This window comes from Elephas maximus, chromosome 1 (genome assembly GCF_024166365.1).
Source record: "Elephas maximus indicus isolate mEleMax1 chromosome 1, mEleMax1 primary haplotype, whole genome shotgun sequence".
Lineage (NCBI taxonomy): Eukaryota > Metazoa > Chordata > Mammalia > Proboscidea > Elephantidae > Elephas > Elephas maximus.
The window spans coordinates 232,214,607-232,239,562 of NC_064819.1; the positions used below are offsets into that span (position 1 = coordinate 232,214,607).

The following is a 24,956-nucleotide window of genomic DNA, read 5'->3' on the forward strand; positions in this document are numbered from 1 at the left end:
CTAGACTCCCCGTGTGCGTTCGGAGCCCGCGTCCACCGCGGCGAGGCCGCCTTGCCCTTTGGGATGGGGTCTGAACTGTTAGTGCTGCTCACGCGAGGTACTTCACAGGTGAGGCCAGGTGCTAGTCACTGAAGACCTGACCTGGTCCTGCCTCTGCTGTCGGGGGCGTGGGCAGGGCCAGGGGGTGTGGGCGACGCCCAGGGTTGGGCGGGGTCGGCGGGTGTGGGCGTGATTGGCGGCCTGGGCAAGGGGGGTGGGGTCCCCCACTGGTGAAGCCAGCGGCTGTGGGCGGGGCGAGAAGGGACATGGGTGTGGCCATGGCCTTGGCCTGGGCTGGTGGGCGTGGGCGGGACGGGGGCGTGGGGCGGGTGGCTGCCTTGCGTCATTCCTTCTGCACCCCCCCATCTTCCTCCAGGCCTTGTTCTGTGGGGGGTGGGGAGGGAGGTCCTAATCAAATGGTCCTTGCTGTCAGAATTTTGAACCTTGTTTCTTTGTAGTTTAAACTATCTTCATAAGATTTTTGTGTGAGAAAGTTTTTGACTAGAAATAAGTCTTAAAAATTATCTTAAAATTAGCTAGCCTTTCTCTTTGTATCCTTCAACTGCCTTTCATTTTCTCTAAAAGATACAGAGGTTCCTGTGATTCAGTGTTACTACAGAAAGCTTTTATCTCTTTCTGTCGTCTTTACTCACATTCAGTGTTTCTCCGGGTACAACATGTTTTGCTGGATGCCATCCAGTCGGTTCCAACTCGTGGCGACCCTATATGCAACAAGGAAACACTGCCCGGTCCTGTGCCATCCTCGCTATCATGATGGCGGCTGTAAACTTTGGAATCCTTTTTGACCACGGAGAAAGCAAAGCCTGTTACTCTCTGACCATTACGCATGCTTTGTGTCATATATATGTTTGTCTGACAATCCCATGCAGTCCTAATTAAACTTTCAGGTTTTTTTTTGATGGTGGTAGCGATTTGCCAAAGTATAAAATAGATTTGGAAAAGTCAACAGGTAATCAGGAAAAGTCTGGAAAGGTTAACCAGGGTGACTTTGCCCTGGCTAACACTGCATGCTGCGTTGCTCCCAGGTATTCGTTTTCCCCGTTTGAACGACTTTAAGATGGAGATACTTCTTGCAATCAATGGTGTGTCATAGTTTAATGGGCAGTATTTTCTTAAGGTACCTGACCTAAAATGGTGCAGCTTGTAATTAATTGCATGTTACATTTGAGGAAACTATGGTGTCATAAAGCTATAATGAATACGTTGTGGGACTAACCTAGAAATAGAAAGAATATAGGTATAGAGATCGACTGCATATAGGAATTTTGCTATGATAAAGGGGTTATATTAAATCTGAGGGAAAGATAAATTTAACAAGCTTTGGGAGTTGGCCATTTAGAAAAAAATAGAGTTGATCCTTAATTTGGTCTTTATACCAAAATAAATTGAAGACAGTTCGTAGATTTCAAGATAAAAAAATATATAAATAATAGAAGGAAATAAACATTTACTCTTGGGATGAGGAAGGCCTTTCTAAGCATTAAACAGAAGCTTAAAATTGTAAATGTAAAGGCTTTCTCTTTTTCTGTATTTTCGTTTTTGTGTGTGTGCAATGAGCATGCATTTCTATTATTTTAACCATGAAAATATGTTTTTAAAAATGATATCTGTGTTGAAAATAGAAGTGTCCCCTCCTGCTTGGGGGAAGGCCTTCTGAGATATTTTGTAATGCTTAATTTCATTTAATTCCATGCAGTCACTCCTATTTGATGCTGTAAGAAATCATCGCAAACTTAGTGGCTTAAAACAACACAACCGTGTTGTTTTAAATGGTGATCTCCTTCCAAAAAAATCAGCCATTGGAAACACAGTTATTCTCTGATACACATGGAGGTGCCATGAGCCAGAGTCGATTCAATGACAACTTTTTTGTTTTTTTTCTGTCAGTTAGAACTTCTGTACACACAGCTCACTGGCCTAAAATCAAGATATCGGCAGGGCTATGTTCCTTCTGGAGGCTCGAGGGGAGAAACCCTCGCTTTTTCTAGCTTCTAGAGGCTGCCCACATCCCTTGGTCGCGGCCTCTTCTGCTGTCTTAAAAGCCGGGAATGCTCGCTCACTCTGAGCCATCTCCTGACCACAGCTGGGAAAGGTTTTCAGCTTTAAGGACCCTTGTGATTACACTGGGCTCAGCCGGGTAATCCAGGCTACTCTCCCATCTTGAGATTCTTAATCACATCTGCAAAGTCCCTTTTGCCAGGTAAGGTAACATGTTCTTAGGTTCCTGGGATTAGGATGTGGACATCTTTAGGGGCATTATTTTGTCTACCACACTGCCTAGTAACATTAATAGTTATTAACCCCGTTGCTGTTGAGTTGATTCTGACTCTTATCGACCCTATAGGACAGGGTGGAACTGCCCCATAGGGTTTCCAAGGCTATAATCTTTATGGAAGCAGACTGCCACATCTTTATCCTACAGAGCGGTTGTGGGTTCAAACCACTGACCTTTCGGTTAGCAGCCGAGTGCTTAACCACTGTACCACCAGAGTTCCTCTTACATTAAGTACCTGCTTATGTTAGCTGTCATTGCAATCTTATCAGGTAAGGAGTATTATCATCCCCATCTTATAATGAAGAAGCAGAGGCTGGGTGTAAACCTTGGAGATGGTGACTGCAAAGCCATTGCTGGTGGCGGCACCACACTATTGATACCGTCTTCTGGAAAGTTCTTCCCAAAACTCTTCCAGGGTGCTTACCTAGCCTTGGCTTAACGTCAGCGCTCGGGAGCTCACGGGCACAGGTTCCCTCAGGGGCACGGGCTCCCTCAGGGGCACGGGCTCCCTCAGGGGCACGGCCACCCTCAGGGGCACAGGTTCCCTCATCTTTTCCCGGTTCCAGGCTGAACTCGCCGTCATCGGCCTGCGTGCCTTTTTCCTGAGGAGAAGATTCGGATCATAATGTTTTAGCTGCTGGTGACAGCATTTCTGGGGAGAAGAATACAGGGGGAGAACCAGGGGCTCAGCTGGCTTGGTTGTTTCCATTCTGCCCCTCGTCCGTCTGCTCTGTGCACCAGGCTGGGGGCCATGTGACACCCCCCACACACCGCTCCAGCCCTCCCTCTGCCCACTCTGTCTTCCTCCAGCCCTCGGAGGTGGTGCAGCATGGGCCAGTCCCTGGCGTCCCCTCAGTCACCAACCCTCATGGGAAATCGCCCCAGTGTTCACAAGGACTCTGCCAAAGGCCCTGGCTCAGCGTAGAAAGTGGAGAGATGCGAAGATGACTTCTCAGGGTGGCTTGAGCCCAGGGAAAGCTGTTCTAAGTTTAGCTCCGGCTGTGGGGCTGATGCTTTTGCTTGCGAATTTGCAAAGGTCCCTTCAGTCTGCCCTGGACCCAGTTCACCTGCTCTCGTGTCCCCAGGAGGCCAGGGGCCACCGGCTGCGCGGTCCCAGGGAAACCTCGCACTCACCTTTGAACTGGGATGCCGCGAGCACCTTGACAGCTAGAGGTTTATCTGTACTTTATTAAAAACAGTAAAGGAATAAAGGAAGGACTCGTTCTCACACAGCCCTCATCCCTTTGCACTTTTTCCTGTGCCTGCCAAGCGTGTCTGTATTCCACAGTCACGACGTTGGAGTGGGTGTTCCCACATTCCACAGAGGGTTACTGAGCACCTGGGTAGTACCTGCTGCTGGAACCACAGCACCCCCAATGCTCAAGAATGGCAGGAATTGGCACTCTCATGGCCAGTCAGAGGATGAAGAGGATGAAGGGCCTGGCAGGTCCTAATGCCAGCTAGGAGGGACGGCCGGGTTGCAGTTTTACACAGAGTGCTCCAGGAGAGGCTCCCAGAGGTAGGGACTGTCATGGATTGAGTTGTGTCCCCCAGAAATATGTGTCAACTTGGTTAGGCCATGATTCTCAGTATCGTATGGCTGTCCTCCATTTTGTGATTGTAATTTTATGTTAAGAGGACTAGGGTCTGATTGTAACACCACCCTTACTCAGGTCACCTCCCTGATCCAATGTAAAAGGAGTTTCTCTGGGGTGTGGCCTGCATCACCTTTTATCTCTCAAGAGATGAAAGGGAAGCAAGCAGAGAGTGGGGAACCTCATACCACCAAGAAAGAAGCTTCCTGCGCCTGAGAAGCTCCTCGACCAGGGGAAGATTGAGGACAAGGACCTTCCTCCAGAGCCCAGAGAGAGAGAAAGCCTTCCCTTGGAGCTGACACCCTGAATTTGGACTTTTCAGCCAACTTTACTGTGAGAAAATAAACTTCTCTTTGTTAAAGCCATCCACTTGCGTTATTTCTGTTATAGCAGCACTAGATGACTAAGACAGGGAGTGTGAGTGAAAGCCCAGTGGAGAGAGGGACTGAGTTCCAGGCTGGTGCCCAGCAAGGGGGGCAGTGTAGCTGAGCTGAGCGAGCGAAGAGGAGGTCAGGCAGAAATGGAGGCCGGATCAGGTAGGGCTGGTCTCGAGCTAACCTCGGCTTCTGCTTAGAGAAGATGGGAACACTGGAGGGCTTTGAGCAGAGGAGTGATGTGGTCGGGCTTATGTTTAGAAGGATCACTTAGGTTGCAGTGTTGGAGGGAGGAGGTGGGCATGGAAAGAAAAGGGAGGCTGCCACCGGCCTATGGGGGAGGGACAGTGGTGACCAGAGTTCCTGGGTGGTGCAAATGGCTGACACTCAGCAGCTGACTGTAAGGTTGGAGGTTCAAGTCTACCCAGAGGCTCCTTGGAAGAAAGACCTGGTGGTCACTTTTGAAAAATCAGTCACTGAAAGCCCTATGGAGCACAGTTCTACTCTGACACACACGGGGCCGCCGTGAGCTGGAGCTGATGGCAACTGGCTTTTTGGTTACACCAACACACTCCTGGCTTCCTCCGGCACGGGTGGGAACGGCCGTTTACCTCGCCCTGACATCTGATTTGGGCATTGGGCTTGGAAATCGAGCCAGTCGCAGGTTGCTTTGGTTCCAGGCTCCTGTGCCAGGGCCACTGAGGACGGTTGTGTGTTTTGTCTCCTGTGCTCACCTTGTCTCTCTAAACTGTCCCCCTGGTGTGGGGCTATACCCATCTGAAGAAGGGGAACTATTTCTGAATCCACAGAGAGAGGCTGGCCAGCCTGGGGGTGCCCTGACTGAGGCCTTGTCGGCAGCAGGGAAAGTGTCCTGTACAGTGTGGCTGAGTTCATGTCATTCTCCCGGGGTTTGGGGCCAAAGTTCAGCTCCCAATGTTGAGTTGCTTTGTCTGCTGTGTCTGGCTTATGGCACACTTATGGGGAAATGTCATTGGACAAGGAGGTTTGTGAGTATTTATGGGTTCCTTGGTTAAGTGCCCTAATGATATCATCCTTTAATTGTACCCCATGATATTATTTCTAATGGAATTTCTGACATTTGGCTGGGAAATTGAGGACAAATGGGGCCCTCCCAGTGTTCCTTAAAAAATGTACTAAATTGGTGGCTATTTACTTCACCTTTGAATCACACTTGTGGTAAAAACCAAGACATACATTGGTGTTTGGAAAGAAAATATGAGAACTTATTCTTAAAAATTTCTACTTTGTTTTATACACAACATATTAGAATATGTAGCCCCCCAACTGCTGTCAAGTCAATTCCGACTCATAGCAACCCCACAGGGTTTCCAAGGCTATAAATCTCTGTGGAAGCAGACTGCCACATCTTTCTGCCATGGAGCTGCTGGTGGTTTCAAACCGCTCATCTTTCGGTTAGCAATCAATCGCTTTAGCCATTGCACCACCAGGGTTCCCAGAACATGTAGCATATGTATATAATTTACAAATAAGTATGCACACTCAGGGTTAGTGTCCAACCTTTTTACGGAGATAAGGGGACATGATGAAAGTAGTTTGGAGACTGTTTGCTCTGATTACCCTCTCTGCTTTCAGTGTCCATGTTGAGTTTCACTGTGGATAACACAAGCTTGGGATACTGACACAGAGCTAATTGCACCTGGACCTGTGGGTGGTTGTTGGGAAGATGCTGATGAAGACTGATGCTGGCTTCTGGGCGAGGTGGCTCCCTTCCTGGCCCGCTTCCCTTCAGGTATATTTTGGGTGGAACAGAAAAGACGCTTTACTGCCAGGCAGGTGAAGTTGCACAGCTTCATGGGTGGAGTAGATGTTCTTTCTCTAGCCATAAGTGGGAACAGAACTTTTGCAGCAGTAAATCTCAGCTGACCAGCTTGATCATCTCTAACAAAGCACTTCCTGATGAAGGCCAAAGACTACAGTTGTGAATATAGATTGCACCTGAATGTGAAGAAAACAAAAATCCTCACAACTGGACTGATGAACATCATGATAAACTCAGGTGGTCAGCAATTTCATTCTGCTTGGATCAATAGTCACTGTCCATAGAAAAGCCAAGAAATCAAAGGACGTATTCCATTGGGCAGATTTGCTGCAAAAGACCTCTTTAGAATATTAAAAAGCAAAGATACCACTTTGATGACTAAGGTGCGCCTGATCCAAGCCATGGTCTTTTCAGTCGCCTCGCGTGCATGTGAAAGTTGGATAGCGATGTCGTAGTGAATAAACTACAAGTCTGCTTAAAAGTAAAAAGAGCTTTATTATGGCAAAAAGACATTTTGCAAAACAGGGAAACACAGTACTGGGACAAATCCAACAACGTGCTCCCATGAGCCTCAGTGTTACAGAGGCTTACGAGGGAAAAAACCCTGAACAGAAGGGTACAGCTAAAACATTTTTGATTGATTAACATTTACAAAGTTGCAGATTTCAGGGTCTTGGTTGACTATCCTTGCAGGGGTTGACCTGTTTTGCAATGGTGGCTCCAGGTGACAGAATTTTGGTTGACTACTAAAATCACATGTTTCCTGGCATCCAGATATCGCCAGCCTGTGTTACGCTGAGTTACTTCAGCGTTATAGTGGGGAGTGAGTTCTCTTGAAATAGAAAAGAGTTTGTTGAAGGAATAGGGTGAAAATGCTAAGTATTCTAATGCTCAAAAAGAGAAAAAGTGTTTTGATACAGAAAACTTATTCTAATTTAAGTCTTAAGGGAGGTAATCTTCTTAGAATCAGCTTTGTTGCTAAAGTCACATGCTTACCACAATGGCTAACACCTGTGCACACCTGAATCTTGTTGTTAGGTGCCATTGAGTCAGTTCCAACTCATAGTGACCCCATGTACAACAGAATGAAACACTGCCTGGTCCTGCGCCATCCTCATAATCGCTGCTATGTTTGAGCCCTTTGTTGCAGCCACTGTGTCAATCAATCTCGTTGAGAGTCTTCCTCTTTTTCCATGACCCTCTACCAAGCATGATGTCCTTGTCCAGAGACCGGTCCCTCCTAATAACATGTCCAAAGTATGTGAGATGAAGTCTCACTATTCTTGCTTCTAAGGAGCATTCTGGTTGTACTTCTTCCAAGACAGATTTGTTCGTTCTTCTGGTAGTCCGTGGTATATTCATTATTCTTCATCAATGCCATAATTCAAAGGCATCAATTCTTCTTCTGTCTTTCTTATTCATTGTCCAACTTTTGCATGCATATGAGACGATTGGCTTGGGTTAGGCACACCTTAGTCCTCCAAGTGACATCTTTGCTTTTTCACACTTTAAAGAAGTCTTTTGCATCAAGTTTGCCTAATGCAATCCATTGTTTGATTCCTTGACTGATGCTGAATAATCTCTACTTGGCTGTTACTAACCACAAACTCATCTATGAATACAGCAGGGTGGGAAAAACCACATTTTTCTGTAGAAACTGCTTGTATCTAGGTCAGAGGTACAGTAGAAAATTTTTACAGACAGAAACTGCATTTTAAAAGTACAAAATGGATTCCCTTAGGACAAAGAGGGATTTGGCCTAGACTTCAGCCAAGAGCCCCAATCATATCTAGAGTTTTAGTTTTTGGAATGCTTTTTCTCAGTGAGAAAGGCAGACAGAAGCAGAACTGATGCATTCAAATTGTGGTGTTGGCAAAGAATACCGTATTTTATCAAAAATAATATGTGCATTTATTGTTTTGGCAAACTATGCAACCCCTTTGAGCATTAGCTTCCTATGTTCTATGCAAGTTACATGCATGTGCATGTTATTTATGTGGGTATGCTATTTGTGAAAAATACAGTAAATTATTATTATTTTTTTTTTACCAGAAGAACAAACAAATCTGTCTTGGAAGAAGTGCAGCCAGAATGCTCCTTAGAAGAGAGGATGGAGAGACTTCGTCTTATGTACTTTGGACATGTTATCAGAAGGACATCATTGTTGGTAAAGCAGAGGGTCAGTGAAAAAGAGGAAGACCCTCAATGAGATGGATTGACACAGTGGGTGCAACAAAGGACTCAAACACAGCGATGACTGTGAGGAAGGCTCAGGACCGGGCAGTGTTTCATTCTGTTGTTCGTAGGGTGACTATGAGCTGGAACCGACTCGGCGTTACCTAACAACAACAATGGACCACCACCACCAACAACAAAAAGCCGAACAAATTAGTCTTAGAAGAAATACGACCAGGATGCTCCTTAGAAGTGAGGATAGTGAGACCTTGACAGATCACTAGGAAAGGACATCGTGTTTGGTAAAGCAGAGGATCATTGAAAACAAGGGAAAACCCTCCGTGAGATGGACCGACACAACAGCCACAGCAATGGACTCAAACATACCAATAATCACGAAGATGGCGCAGAACTAGGCAACGTTTCGCTCTGTTACACACGGGGTCACCATGAGTCCAAGCCAACTCAGCAACTGAGAACAACAAATCAGGTTGGAAAGAACTGGAACTTACTAGTTATCATATTTTAGTTTTGGCTTTTTGTGTGTGTGTAAAACTATTGTTTATAAAAATGGCACAGAAGTGAATCCAACAGTCACACTTCATTTACATCGTCAGCAGTGAAAGTTATTCTAACACTATAGAACTGAATAAGAATACCAGCTTCAGTGGCAGCTATTAAGCACTAGTCGCATAAGTTACACCAGAATGGGCAAATATTGCCCAAGGAAATTTCTTTGTTAAAGTCGAAACAGGTTAAAGGCCATTCATGGTCAAGCACAGAGATACAAATCTTTCACAGCCCCATCTATTTGTGTTTGAAATACATGACCTTTCTCCCAACTTGTGGTCTTACACTTCTGTTTTACAGAGTCCCAAAGGAAAATACAGAAGAAATCAATACAATAGAGGTTAAATTAATTAAGAGTAACATACAAAGGTATAATTAAGATAAAGTAAGGAAAACCAAAATGTTAAAATTAGAAAACTTGCTTGCTGCTTCTTAGGACAAGTCCTACACTAGGAGTGAGATAAAATATATGATTATTTTCAAGTAGATTACTTTAGGCAGCAGATTTTGAATAGTCCTAGCATGAAAAATCATTCAACTTGCTTCTTATTTAATTTAAGCTTTTAATCAATTCTTCCACATGAAGACCTAATCACAGAGCAGCCTTGGGCTCGTGAAGTTCAATTCTGTACAGCCGGAAACACAAAGCTCCCTGCTGTCAATTGGAATCCAAGCTTCCACAATCCCACTCTCCAAAGTCACAGCATGAGTGACTGCATCCCCAAATTTACCTTCATTGCGGGTTCTAAGGGCTAGTCTGAGAGCTTCCTACAAAGCTTTACTCTAGATTTTTAAAGATTTATAGATATGTTCCTACCCCCCAGGAATTTCGCAAGGCACAAACTCAGGTGTGCACAGTGTAACTCCCTTTATTATCTATAACTCAATTTAATTCCTTGCGGCAAACTCCTGGTCTGCCCAGAGCAGAAAGCATCATCTAGACAGCACCAGACAAACCTCACACAGTCAGGGTTTCTCTTTGTTTCCCAGAATCTCTGCTGATCCACTCACTTATTTATTCCATTTAACAAATTGTTACTGAGCCCCTCCCCTGTGTCAGGCACTGGGCTAGCCTGGGAATGCAAGGATAGGGAGCTACTCTCACAGATCTGATGGAAGAAGGATAGGAGGGTGGGAGACAAATGTTAAGAAAATTAACACAGAAATAAGTAATAATTACAAACTGTGATGAACATGGTAAAGGGAAAGCTCCAGGTGCCACGCAGACAGTGTAGAGTGATGGGAAAACCTTAGACTTGGGGAGAAATTCCCCAGGGATACTTTTCTGGGGAAATGCCACCTGTGCTGAGACCTGGATGCTAATGGGGCTGTGCACACGTTTATTTGACCTTGGGAGAAAAGCATTTAAGGAGGATAAACAGTATGTAAAATCGCCATATGAGAGAGTTTTTTTAAAAAAAGAAACAGAGGTGTAATAATAACTATTATTATATGGGACGTTACATCATTTCACCAAATCCTGACAACAAACCTAAGTGTTACGGATGGAATTGTGTCTCTGAACGAGATATGTTGAAGTCCTAACCTCCGGCACCTGTGAACATCACTGTCTTTGGAAATTGGGTCTTTGGAGATGTTATCAGTTAACATGAGGTCTACCGGAGTGGGGTGGGTTCTAGTCCAATATCAGTGATGTCCTTATAAAAGAGAAGAGACACAGAGAGACACAGAGGAAAGATGGCCATGTGAAGATGGAAGCAGAGATTGGAGCGATGCATTTACAAGACAAGAAGCCAAGGATCACCACGGCCAACAGAAGCTAGGAGAGAGGCATGGAACGGGTTCTCCCGCAGAGCCCTCAGAAGGAATCAGCATGGCCCGACACCCTGATCTCGGACTCCCAGCCTCCAGAACTGTGAGTCAATACATTTCGGTTCTTACAAGCCACCTAGTTTGTGGTACTTTGTTAGAGCCGTCCTAGGAAGCGAATGCAGGTAGGTATTAATGCTGTGGGCATTACTTTTACAATCACATATTTGGAAGTGGCACAGTGGTTAAGTGCTGCGGCTGATAACCAAGAGCTCGGCAGTTCGAATCTGCCAGGTGCTCCTTGGAAGCTCTACGGGACAGTTCTACTCTGTCCTATAGGGTCGCTGTGAGTCGAAATCGACTCGATGGCAATGGGTTTTTGGTTTATTTGGAAGCGCAGAAATGTACTTTGATCATTCCTCCATTATTAAAATTAACTCAAAAGCCCCCATTTCCTCTAAGTTGTAGGGCGGTAGGTACTCAATCTTACCACTTCAGATAGGATCAGTCACTTGTGATGTAAAGCTTAGTCTCAGGATTCCCCTTCCTCCCTCTTTCCCATCTCCCTGGCCAAGATCTAAGCTCCTGGGGACAGGTCTGGCTTGTGTTCCTGCATGGGAAAGGGCATCTGGTCCTCCGTTCCCGTCCGCTGGCTTCTGTTGAAAAGCCATTGGCATTTTTCCTGTCTCTCACACGCTGACCTTTGCCGAGGCCCCACATCCTGGCTTGGGCTCTGGGTCACTGGGTTCTCTCTCACTGCGTCTTACTGGTCTCAACCCTACACCTCTCAGGACCGCCAGGTTTGCACAGTCCCCTTGGGGGTGTGCTAGTCCTAAGTCCATCTGCCCTAGATCATTCCCCGCCCCAGCCCCGCCCTGCTACGTTCTGCTGTCCATCACCAAAGGCAGGTCCCTGGGGGCCCTGTAGGGAGGTTGAAGTTGGGAGGGAGGGATGAAGGAGCCAGGTGTTTCTTCCCTTCACACTTGACTCTGAGGCTTCTTGGGCAGCAGCTGCATAGCCCTTGTGGCCCAGTAACACCCTCCTCCCTTTGCCCTCCAGGTGAGGGTGATGGTGATTTTCTGTCGCTAGTCTCCCGGTTCCCTCACATCTCCTGTGTCTTAGTCTTCTGGGGTTGCCGTAGCAAAGCACCACAGACTGGGTGGCTTAAAACAATAAATATTTATTTTCTCACAGTTCTGGAGGCTAGAAGCTAGAATTCAGGGTATTGACAGGGGCATGTTCTCTCCGAAGGCTTTAGGGGAAGACCCTTCCTTGTTTCTTTCAGCTTCTGCACCCCCAGGCATCTTTTGGCGTTCTTTGGCTGGTAGACAAGACCTCAGGTGGTGTCTTCCTCATGTGTGTGACTTGGTTTCTGTGTCTGGTTTCCCCTTTATAAAACACCACTCAGAAGGGGTTGGGATTAGTACCCTCCCTACTCTGGTATGACCTCGTTTAACATAACTGATGACTAAAGAACAACCCTATTTCTAAGCAAAGTCACACTCACAGGTACAGGGGTTAGGACTTCAGCATGTCTCTTTGGGACACTGTTCAATCCGTAATACCTTGTTGGGCTTTTGGCTCTTCCATCATCTGTATAGACCCTGTTGCATAGAATTCCCTTAAGTGGTTCTGTTTTCCTGATTAGGCTTTGCCTGAGACAAGGGTCCAAAACTCCTGCCCTAAACTCATCCTCGCTTCTTCTTCTCTGCGGTTGTAGCCAGGGGTTTGCTATGAAGCTTGCGTGAAAGATCCTGTGCTGCTCCCGGAAAGGCACCCTGTAGCCAATCTACTCGGGGTTCCGTTTTCTGTAGTCCTTCCTTCCTACTGGCGTAAGATACTCAGAGACCTTTCATCTTAAAGCTCTGGCTCCCCACAACCTCAGTCAGTAGATAACTTATCTCTTTTCAGATGGAAAGATCATTCCTTTGCCATCATGCATTTTTTTTTTTTGACTCATAATTTCCCTTGTAACCTCCGTGCAGAATTCAAGAGGCGCTGTTATAGATGTGCCATGCCAAGTCTTCAGAATCCTGAAAAAAAGTATGTAAATAAACCCCCTTTCAAGAGCCAGCCTTTGTAAATCAAAAGCACTTTGGCTTTCATAGAGTTCCCTCTGCTCTGTTTTCCCCAAAATTCTATGCAAATTAATCTCAGCAGCCAAGAATTTGACTTTTTGGTGGAGCTCTGCCCTACGTCCCCTGGGACAATTAATATCTCTGGCTTTGATGGATGGCTGGAGGGCTGTTGTGTGAGGGGGCTGGGAACCTCAGCTTAAAAATCTCCAAAATCTATCCTGTTACTTTATTGTTATCAGTCTTGGAGTAAACAGCCAGAATGGTTTTTAGACCAGTGAATGGTGAGACTTCATCTTGCCTACTTTAGACCTGTCAACAGGAAAGACCAATAGCTAGAAAAGGATATCACATTTGGTAGAGGCTTAGCAAAAATGAGGGAAATCTTCAATGAGATGGATTGATTGATGGCTGCAACAATGGGCGCAAGCATACCAATGATTGTGAAGATGGTACAGGACCGGGCAATGTTTCTTTCTGTTCCATATAAGATCTCCGTGAGTTGGAGCCAACTCGATGGTAATGAACAACAACAACAACTTTATTGTGCCATTTTACAAACGAGAAAACTGAGAGAAGTTTTTCTCTTCATCTCCTACCAGTTGATTATTGACAAATCAACATCAATTTTATCTCTTCTATGGTTGAGCAAATTGTGTGTCAGTTCCTGGTTTGACAAAGACAGTTGGGAATTAAAGAAAATTCCTGATCAGGCGGCAATGAAGTTGAGGACAGAAGAGACCACCCAGAGTCTTCTCAGATAAAAATCTTATGTATAAGAATTATGTGAAGTATTCTTTGAGATACTCTTCCCCTCATCCTGTTTTTACTTCGAGTCCCCTCTACCCAACATGGGCAGCGAGACAAGAGGGCAGTTATTGTTTTAGAAGTGGTCAGCAGTGACTGACCTGGAGAAACAAAGACACATTCTTCGCTTTTAAACTAAAAGCCAAGTAAGACAGAAATGATTTGAAAGGCTGTCCTATTTAAGGAACCTGCTTTCCCTCCACCCATTCTCCACCTCTCACCCTCAGACCAGATACCTCAGGAATTGAAGAAAGAAAAAAGTAGTCAGAAGAGAATTGGGAAGTTTAGATTTTAGGAAGTTTCTGGATCCCTGGAACTGGGCAGGGACAGAGTGGGGTTGATGATAGGAGCCCACATCCCTCAGAATAGCTACGGAGCCAATTCAAAGGACTTGAGATGCCAAAATTTCTTTGATATACTATGGAGGAAGGTAACCCAAGGCTTAGGGAAACAACGTTGGGGTGGGTTTATGATGAATGTTCTGCTTGTTTACTGTCTTGGTCATCTTGTGCTGCTGTAGCAGAAATACCACAAGTGGATGGCTTTAACAAAGAGAAGTTTATTCTCTCAGTCCATTAGGCCAAAAGGCCAAATTCAGGGTGCTGGCTCCAGGGAAAGTCTTTCCATATGGGCTCTGGAGGAAGGTCCTTGTCATCAGCCTTCCCTTGATCTGGGAGCGTCTCAGTGCAGGAACCTCAGGTCCAAAGGATGCACCCTGCTGCCAGCTCTGCTTTCTTGGTGGTATGAGGTTCCCAACTCTCTCCTTGCTTCCCTTTCCTTTTATCCCTTTTAAGATAAAAAGTGGTGCAGGCCACACCCCAGGGAATCTCCCTTTAAAAGGGACCAACGATGTGACTTTAGTAAGGGTGTTACAATTCCACCCTAGTCCTTTTTAATGTAAAATTACAATCACAAAATAGAGGAAAACCACACAATACTGGGAGTCATGGCCCAGCCAAATTGATACACACATCTTTTGGGGGATATAATTCAGTCCATGACATTCACCTACTGTGTTCACTGTGAGGACCCAGAAGACACTATCTTCACCAAGTCTTGTTGTTGTTGTTGTTAGGTGCTGTCGAGTCAGTTCTGACTCATAGCAACCCTATGTGCAACAGAACAAAACACTGCCCCGTCATGTGCCATTGTCACAATCATTTTTATGCTTGAGCCCATTATTGTAGCCACCGTGTCAGTTCATCTCATTGAGGGTCTTTCTCTTTTTTGATGACCCTCCACTTTACCAAGCGTGATGTTCTTCTTCAGGGATTGATCCCTCCTGATAACATGTCCAAAGTATGTGAGAAGAGGCCTCACCATTCTTATTTCTAAGGAACATTCTGGCTGTATTTCTTCCAAGAAAGATTTGTTTGTTCTTTTGGCAGTCCATGGTATATTCGATATTCTTTGTCAACACCACAATCCAAAGGCATCAATTCTTCTTCGGTCTTCCTTATTCATTGTCCAGCTTTCGCATGCATATGGGGCGATTGAAAACACCATGGCTTGGGTCAGGCACACCTTAGTCTTCAAGGTGACACCTTTGCTTTTTAACAGTCTAAAGAGGTCTTTTGGAGCAGATTTGCCCAGTGCAATACGTCGTTTGATTTCTTGACTGTTGATTGTGGATCCAAGGAAAATGAAATCCTTGACAATCTCAATCTTTTCTCCGTTTATCTTGATGTTGCTTATTGGTCCAGTTGTGAGGATTTTTGTTTTCTTTATGTTGAGGTGTAATCTATACCGAAGGCTGTAGCTTTTGATCTTCATCAATAAAAGCTTCAAGTCATCTTCACTTTCAGCAAGCATGGTTGTGTCATCTGCATAACACAGGTTGTTGATGAGTCTTCCTCCAATCCTAATGCCCCGTTCTTCTTCATGCATTCCAGCTTCTCAGATTATTTGTTCAGCATACAAACTGAATAGGTATGGTAAAAGGATACAATCCTGACACATATCTTTCCTGACTTTAAGTCACACAATATTCCCTTGTTCTGTTCAAACAACCGCATCATGATCTGAGTATAGGTTCCTCATGAGCACAATTAAGTGTTCTGGAATTCCCATTCTTTGCAATGTTATCCATAATTTGTTATGACCCACACAGTCGAATGCCTTCAGATAGTCAATAAAATGCAGATAAACATCTTTCTGGTATTCTCTGCTTTCAGCCAGGATCCATCTGACATCAGCAATGGTATCCCTGGTTCTGTGTCCTCTTCTGAACCCGACTTGGATTTCTGGCAGTTCCCTGTTGATATACTGCTGCAGCCACTTTTGAATGATCTTCAGCAATATTTTACTGATTTTACAAAATTTTATAGCAAGCCTTAGAGAAATATATTAGTGAAAGGAGCATGGCCTCCCTGAGAGGGTTTGTAATGAGTGTTCTCTGCAGGCCAGTAATGTTAATGGGAGGTGCTGCCATTGACACATGGCCATTGAGCAGAATGAGTGAGCACTGGAGAAAGGGAAATACCTGTTCTCTCAGAAAAGGGGGAGGTTTCTAGACAGTGTAATTAAAAAAGTTGGCACTAATTCCTAGGGACCCAAAATGCCACTGTGGTCTAATAGAAGGAGTAGGTAAGTAGGGGCTTAGAGAGTGAAATTTTGGCTTGTTCCATCTGATTCAAATTAAACAGGATTGAAATAGGTGAATATGGATAGTACAGTGACAAAAGGGTATATTGTGCTGGACTGTGTGATGTATTTAAGCCTGGAAATTATATTTCCCAGAATCCCCTTTCCTATATGGTCCTGAGTTAAAGTTGGCCAAAAAAGGAACTCGTGAGAGATTTGGAAGACGGAAGGGAAGAAGACACCTTCATCCTGAGAAGGTTTTGTGGTCAAACATAATAACAGACACAGAGGTGCCCATCAGGCTCCAGATTTTAGCTTGTCTTCCCAACTCCTGGCTCTGACAACCAACAGTGAGCCCACACCAATCATTAAGCTCTTGGCTGGAGTTTCCACAGTGGCAACGGCTCCCTCATGCCCCCCCATGGGCTTACCATCTGTGCTCCCACCTCAGGGGCCTGACATGCACAGCTTCTGGAATTTTCCTTCAAGACCACTTGCACCAGTGCTTCAGGCTATTGTGGTTAGTGACTTCTAGCATCCTCTGACTCCTCTCTTCCAGACTTAGTTCCTCCTCATCCCATTGTGCCTTTAGCAGCTCCGTTTTTCTGACTGAGCCCTCACTGATACACACATGTCTTATTTGTTGTAGGCATCATTGTCATTATGACTGATGTCCATATGGTCCCATCTTAGACTAGTGAGAACCCCTCCAAGCTGTCTCCTGTCCACTGTCCTTTTGACTCCACTGCAGCTGCCATGACTAATCTCTAAATAACTTTGCTTTATTCACTCTAGATTCAGAGTCAAATGACGTTTTTCCTCACTTCAGTCAGGTCTTTTCTCAAATGTTGCTTCTACCAAGAGGCCTTCCCTGGCTACCATCTCTAAAATCACAGCTATCTCTCTTTAACCCTTTATTCTGCTTTATGTTTATTTGTAGTGCTCATTGGTGCCTTACATACATTTCATTTTTATTGCTTATCTCCCCAGTAGAATGTAAGCTCCTTGAAGGTAGGGACTTTGCCTTGTAAAAATGGTTTGACGGTATTGTCAGACCTCCTCTGACTTCTTGAGGGGAAGAAAGAGCCACCGTCAGCATCAGCCCAAGGCTAATTGCTATGAAGTGAAGGTCAGACATGCCTCCTCCAACTTTTTTACCAATTTTGACACCAACTGTCCCTTCCTCAGCTCTTTCTACTTCTCTTCTAGGTTCGGTAATTTGTTGCAATGGCCACACAAAACTTACAGACAATACTCATGATTATGAGGTTTATTAGGAAAGTAACAGGTTACAATTCAGGATCAGGAAACACTCAGGATACAGTTCTTCAATCAGGACAGCCTCTTCTCAGCCATGCCCGGAGGCTGGCCTCTCCCTGGCCCTCGGCCTCTCGACCCTTTGAACCCCTCGGCCCGGTCTCTGCCCTGCTCAGACAAGTATTACAAAGCTCTTTAACTCCACCAATAAGTGCCCAGGAGCACTTCACTCTGCCTGTAAGCCTCGTCCCGGAGGCACTCAGCTCTCTCTTTCTCTGGGTCAGCACATCCACTGTAACCGCCTTGCTCCATGGGCTGGGAAACCCGCTGTGCCATCTCACCCTGGTTCTGCTGCCTCTGCTGCCACCATTTCTCTGCTGTTGTTTCTTGCCGTTTCTCACTGTCTCTGGTGTTACAGCTCTCTGTCTCCTGGGTCTAGGACATCCCTAGTGCAGGGACCGCAAGTCCAAATGACGCACTCTGCTCAATTCTCTTCTTCTTGGTGGTAGTCAGGTCCCCCTTTCCACCTCTGGGATGGCTCATTTTAAGCCTAGCAGGATGGCAAAACTGACTAATCCCCTCATTAGGGTTCCATACACTTTATTCGCATGGTCCCAATCCCTATAGGATTCCATACACCTTATTTGCATTGTTAGCAAACTGTTCAGTCCCCTTGGTGGACCACAAGAACCTTATTTGCATAGTCTCACCCAATCATTTGGTGGATATTACAAGGCCATGGTGAGAAAGTCCATAAAAAAATGATCCATCTTACCACACTTGTTCCCTGTTGTGTCCTCAGTATCTGGAACAGTGCCTGCCATATGCAGATATTCAGAAAATGTTTTTTTTTTTTTTTTTTTTATAATTTTTATTGTGCTTTAAGTGAAAGTTTACAAATCAAGTCAGTCTTTCACATAAAAACTTACTCTCCCTAATAAGACAGCCCACTCTCTCCCTCTACTCTCTCTTTTCATGTCCATTTCGCCAGCTTCTAACCCCCTCTACCCTCTCATTTCCCCACCAGGCAGGGGATGCCAACATAGTCTCAAGTGTCCACCTGATCCATGAAGCTCACTCCTCACCAGCATACCTCTCCAACCCATTGTCCAGTCCAATCCATGTCTGAAGAGTTGGTTTCAGGAATGGTTCTTGTCCTGGGCCAACAGAAGGTCTGGGGGCCATGACCACTGGGGTCCCTCCAGTCTCAGTCAGACCATTAAGTCTGGTCTTTTTATGAGAATTTGGGGTCTGCATCCCACTGCTCTCCTGCTCCCTCAGGGGTTCTCTGTTGAGTTCCCTGTCAGGGCACTCATCGGCTGTAGCCAGGCACCATCTAGTTCTTCTGGTCTCAGGCTGATGTAGTCTCTGGTTCATGTGTCCCTTTCTGTCTCCTGGGCTTGTAATTCCCTTGTATCCTTGGTGTTCTTCATTCTCCTTTGCTCCAGGTGGGTTGAGACCAATTGATGCATCTTAGATGGCTGCTTGCTAGCGTTTAAGACCCCAGATGCCACTCTTCAAAGTGGGATGCAGAATGTTTTCTTAATAGCAGAAAATACTTTTTTAATGGATGAATTAAAGTCCTGGTCAGGAGTTTCTGATGGATATTCTTCAGTTCCATGACTAAGCTGTGGTTGTCAAGAGCAGAGAGAAGGGATATAAGTAATTACTTTCTATGACTAGAAGAGGCAGGAAGGGTTTTTGGATGCTGGGACAGAAACAAAGGGCTACCGAGAATGAAAAGATAAATATCCCCCCATATTATTGTTATCAGAAGGGCAGTGGTTGTTCAGTGGTAGGGTTTTCGCCTTCCATGTGGAAGACCCGGGTTTGATTCCCAGCCAAGTCACCTCATGCTCAGCTGCCACCCATCTGTCAGTGGAGGCTTGCATGTTGCTCTGATGGTAAACAGGTTTCAGTGGAGCTTCCAGACTGACTTACTAGGAAGAAAGGCCTGGTGATCTGTTGCCGAAAATCAGTCAATGAAAACCCTATGGATCACAATGGTTCCATCCACAACTGATCATGGGGTGGCGCAGGACCAGGCAGTGTTTTGTTCTGTTGTGCATGGGGTTGCCATGAGTTGGGGGTTGGGGAGGGGGACATGACTCAGCTAACGACAACAAAGAGTTCTTTTAATAGATAATTGCCCTAAAATCTAAATACTGTCAGGATGAACATTTTAATTTAAATTTACTTAATTAAAACTAAAATGATTTTATTTCGGCAGATATTTGGCCCAAATTTAAATGGTCTATATCCAGTAAGTGTATACAGCAAGTGAACTAATTTATTTACTTAAAGGTTCATTTTGCAACCTACTGGTAGTAGTGGGCTCATTTGAAAGTTACATTGTCAAATTCAAGCTTTGTAGGGGCATTGTTAGAATTTTTCTATGATAACCTGCTGCCGTTGAGTCAATTCTGAATTGTAGCAACCCATATAGGATAGAGCAGAACTGCCCTATAGGGTTTCCAAGGATTGGCTGCTAGATTGGAATTGCTAAACTTTTGTTTAGCAGTTGAGCTCTTAACCACTGCACCACTAGGGCTCCTTTTCTATGATAAAAGTGGTGGGCAATTGTTAACTTATGCTCTGAAAATCTTTGAGATCAAAATCTTCTCATAATGGACCACAATTACCACAACCTGCACCAGACTGAGTCCAGCACAACTAGATGGTGCTCGGCTTCCACCACCAACTTCTCTCACAGGGATCATAATAGAAGGTCTTGGACAGAGCTGGAAAAAAATGTAGAACAAAATTCTAACTCACAAAAAAAGACCAGACTTACTGGTCTGGCAAAGACTGAAGAAACCCTGAGACTATGGCCCCCCTCCAGGCACCCTTTTAAGTCAGCACTGAATTCACTCCTAAAGTTAACATTTCAGCCAAAGATTAGATAGGCCCATAAAACAAACAATAATACTGTAGCTCAACCATGTATGCAAGACTAAAAGGGCACACCAGGCTAGGGGCAAGGACCAGAAGGTAGGAGGGGACAGGAAAGTGGGACAAATGGAAATAGGGAGCCCAAGGCTGAGAATGGGAGAGTATTGACACGTCTTGGGGCTGGCAACCAATGTCACAGAACAATATGTGTATTGTTTCATAAGAATCTAATTTGCTCTGTAAATCTTCATCTGAATCACATCAAAAAAATGAAAAAAAAAAAAAAAGAAATCTTCTCAGACATGCTCTATGCAGCTTTGTGGTCTTGATTATGTTTTGTTCACATGCTGGAGAAGATTCAGAAGTTTTCTAAGTAAAACCTGTCTCAACCTTCAAAGGTTTATTTATAGCCCCTTCTATCATTAAAGTGGTTCACCAAGACAGAGTGAATACTAATGGATAATATAAATAACTGCAGGTTTGGGGGAAAGATAATGATAGTGACAAAATAAAAGCAATAAGCAAACCTAACACCTGGTTGGTACATGGTCCTGTATAGTTGTTTAAGATAGGTCATAAATTCGTTCTGAACTTCCTGTCAGTCAAAGCGAAAAGAGAAAAATACTTCATAAGACTCATATTGTCCATACAAATCTCTAAAGAACACCTATTCCAGAGAAGGTACTTCTTCCTGATGCTGAGATGTCATAAAGAGGACATTGTGTGATGTGGTGGATAATGTCCTCAACTGTATCTCTTCAACAAACACAGTGAGAGGTTTATTATAACAATTTCTTAAAATGCTTCTGAGGGCAAGACAAATATATATACCACCAAAGAGCAATTTTGCAAAGGCAAATGTTATTTTAATTTACATTTTTGATTACTAGAGAGTTTGAGCATTTTGCATGTTTATGGGCCATTTGTATTTGTGTGTGTGTGTATGTGTAAATTATTTACCATGTTCCCTACCAATTTATTTATTGGTGTCTCAATATCTTTCTTCTCCATTCCATTGAGTACTCCCTATACTATGGAATATTAATCAATCAATATATTTATTAAAAATGCTTTTTCTAATTTATGTTTTATGAAGCACATCCTTATCCTTTCTTAGATCTGTCCAGACACCACCAAGTCGTAATACACTGAGTAAAATTCCTGGTTGAGTGGCATTTCAACTTAGTGAGAACTTATTATGTGACAATCTGCTTGGACCACATGATTATCCCAGTAAGAAATGGATGGATGACCAGAATCTATAAATGGTCCCAGAGAGTGCCCTGAACTTAGTTGGTTTAAAATAGTGAAGTCCAGCAGCGGTGCCTTGGGACTATGGCAAAACATTTTTATTTTAATAAAAAAAGAAAACACCTCATTCCAACAAGAGTTGGCAGCAGTCGAAACTAGCTACTTAGGAATGACTTGAGGACTGGTGCATGGTGGGCTGGGAGAGATTGTGTAACAGCTATTTGCTAAATACTCTGGAAAATATGTGTGTTTTTACACATCTTGCAAAGAAAGTAGTCTTCAGTATGTTACAATTTATGCATGAGTATATACCCGTCCCACACACACGCAAATGTGGAAATTTCCATGCCCGGGCAAAGCTACACTGATTCTGTTGAAGCTCTTTCTCAGTCTTATAGAATGACAGTCTGAAGGGGCTATGGGACATCTTATTTATTTCCCAGCTCATCCGGGGATGGGCACTCAGTGCTCTGAATGACGAGGATGTCTCTATAGAATTGTCCTAGCATCGCCTGTAAGTATTAACAATAATTCCTATTCCTTTCTAAGAAAAAAAAAAACTTTTTCCTCTGACAAATAGGGGACACAAGATTAAAAAAAAAAAAAAAGATGCAAGTGAAAGAAAGTGGGGGAATGGTATTTAGGACAGCATTATAAAAATTTCAAAACATGACCTTTGAAAGACTGTCCTGGGTATTTTGGTTGCAAGTATTAGTTTGGGAGTCAGATTCCTTGAGTTCCATTTTGGCCCTGCCACATCTGAGCCCTGTGACCTTATGAAACTACTTAACCTCTCTAGGCCTCAGCTGTTCATCTGTAAAAGTGAGTGTCTTAGTTACCTAGTGCTGCTATAATAGATATACCACAAGTGAATGGCTTAACAAACAGAAATTAATTTTTTCACAGTTTTAGGAGCTTAGAAGTCCGAATTCTGTGCACCAGCTCCAGGGGCAGGCTGTCTCTCTCTGTTGGCTGTGGGGGAAGGCTCTTGTCATCCATCTTCCCCAGCTGAGGGGCTTCTCAGGGTAGGGACCCCAGGTTCAAAGTACATGTTATTCTCCTGTCTCTTGTTTCTTAGTGGTTCGAGGTCACCCTATCTCTTTATTCTCTTCTCTCTTTTATATCTCAAAAGAGATTGGTTTAGAATACAACCTAATCCTTTAGATTGAGTCCTGACACATTAACATAACTACCTCTAATCCCACCTCATTAACATCACAGAGATAGGATTTACAACACTGAGGAAAATCATATCGGATGACAAAATGGTAGACAATCACACAACACTGGGAATCATGGCCCCGATGGGTTGACACACATTTTTGGGGGACACAATTCAATCCATGACTGTGGGATAACAACATAATCTCACAAGGTTGTTAAGAAGATGAAATGAGACAGTGTATGCAACACACTTAGTACGTGACCATTGTAAGTGCTCAAAAATATTAACGATCACAAAGTCACCAATGGAAAAGTATACAATATCAATAATGAATGGTGTCGTTATTATTAATTCCCAGGAGGAATTAAGGAATTTCTTTTTAATCTTATGTGAGCTACCAGGCTGGAAATTAGAGAAGTGGTTTCCCAAAAGTCTTATCATTTCACACACTGAGATAACATAGAATACACTTCTCTCAAGAGGTGTCCTAGTTGAAGGACATTGAAGTTGGAGAGGATTATGAAGAATTCCCACCCAAGCCTGGCATGGGTTTTTTCCTCAACGGCCCTTTGTGGTGCTTCTTTTAGGGACTTTCTGCTTTTCTTTCTCCTAATACTACCTACCACAAAATAGGCAATTGGGTTGACACTGCGATTGATAGTGGACAACATATTCAAATGAGGAAAGAAATGCCGTATAGATTCATCATGGCCATAGTAAGCCAGGATGAGCAGGGCCTTCATGGGCATGGCAAAGACAAAAGACAACACCACAGTGGCTGTGATGATGACATAGATCCTGGATGGTTGATGTGGCTTCCGGTTACAGCCAACTTTGATGAAGAGGATCAGACTGGAGAGGACCATAAGAGGAAAAAAGGCAAGGAAGGTCAAGGTACATGAAAATATGTACATGTATCGACATTCTGGGAATTTAGGCTGCTTTTGCAGGAGGTAGAAGAAGTTCTCTAACCCAGACTCAAGGAAAGAAAGTGCCCACAGTAGGGTGTATGTAATGGCAGATTGGTGGCTTAGTCATTGGCACTGGTACCGGATGTGGTAAAGCACTGAAAGGCACCGTTCCACGCTGATGGTCGTGAGGAGGTGGAGATGCGTGTTGTAGCTGAAAATCACCAGACAGATGATGTAGTTTAACTGGATATCATTTTTGGGGTGGTTTGAAATTATGCTCACCAGCTGCAAGACAGACATGCAGAGGAGGACCATGAAGTCAGCAATGGCGATGTGCAGAATGTAGACAGTGAAAGGCTCCCTCTTGATGTAGAAAATGAGAAAAGATATCACAAGTCCATTCCCAGATACTCCCAGTACACAAATGAGCTGGGAAATGTAGATGTGACTGGCTACAGTTTTTGAATCTAAAAGAGGCTGGGTCACTTGCTCTGATGTCCAGGTTGCTTGATCCAAGGACTCATTCCTAGTGTAAAGTATGGATTCCAAAAGATTCAAGGTCATTGTCAATAGCTCCATTCTTGGGAAATCGCCAGTCTTCTCCTGTATACCTGTTGTCAGAAATGGAAAATGGAGATTATGGGTGCCATTTGTTCCACATTTCATGGGGCATTAAGTGTCATTAAGGATCATCCTCCATATACTGGTATGAGAGGGAGGCTGGGAAAGCAGAGAGGATCCTGTTGTGTTTTACCTTCCTCTTTTGTCCCTCTTTCTCCTCTTCTATTATTTTTGGAAATCCTGGTAGCATAGTGGTTAAGAGTTTGGCTGCTATCCAAAAGGTCGGCAGTTCAAATGCAACAGGCGCTCCTTGGAAACCCTATGGGGCAGTTCTCTGTCCTATGATTTGGAATCAACTGGATAGCAATGGATTTTTTTTTTTTAAGTTATTTCTCTATCGAGACAGAACTCATTGTAGTCTTCACATCCCCTTCACTGAACAGTGAGCAATCATTCCCTCAGACTGGGGTCCCTCTTCGTCCTTGGTCCAGCGGGAAAGCCCATTGGATTCCCAGTTTGTCCCCAGCTGCCTGAAAGAGATTTTCTAAGGGTTCTTACCAGAACTAGGTGGCAGAATCTGGAACTGGATTAAAAAAAATACTTATTTAAAAATGCACCAATGAGTAAAATCCAGTGCACAAAAGAAGTAAAGAAAGTAATTGTAGTGCATTTGGAAATTTGTCGATCACTTTTGCCCCATCTTTCATCAATTCTGTCTTCCCCATGCCCTGGTTTTGAGTTTGTAACATCTACATCATCACCCTGGAAGTTTACCCATTCACCAATAAACACAAGCAAGAGATGGTCATGCCTACCTGTCCTGTCCATTGAGGA

General features: G+C 44.2%; 1 protein-coding gene across 1 annotated transcript; it reads right to left on the reverse strand.

Annotated features, from left to right (window-relative positions):
* LOC126070334 (mas-related G-protein coupled receptor member H-like) lies at positions 1 to 24,125 on the reverse strand. The gene is given in 5 exon segments (XM_049874424.1): positions 1 to 56; positions 142 to 333; positions 2,760 to 2,937; positions 3,470 to 3,476; positions 23,185 to 24,125. Coding segments are annotated over 5 exon segments (1,374 nt in total).
* Between the last annotated feature and the right edge of the window lie 831 nt (positions 24,126 to 24,956).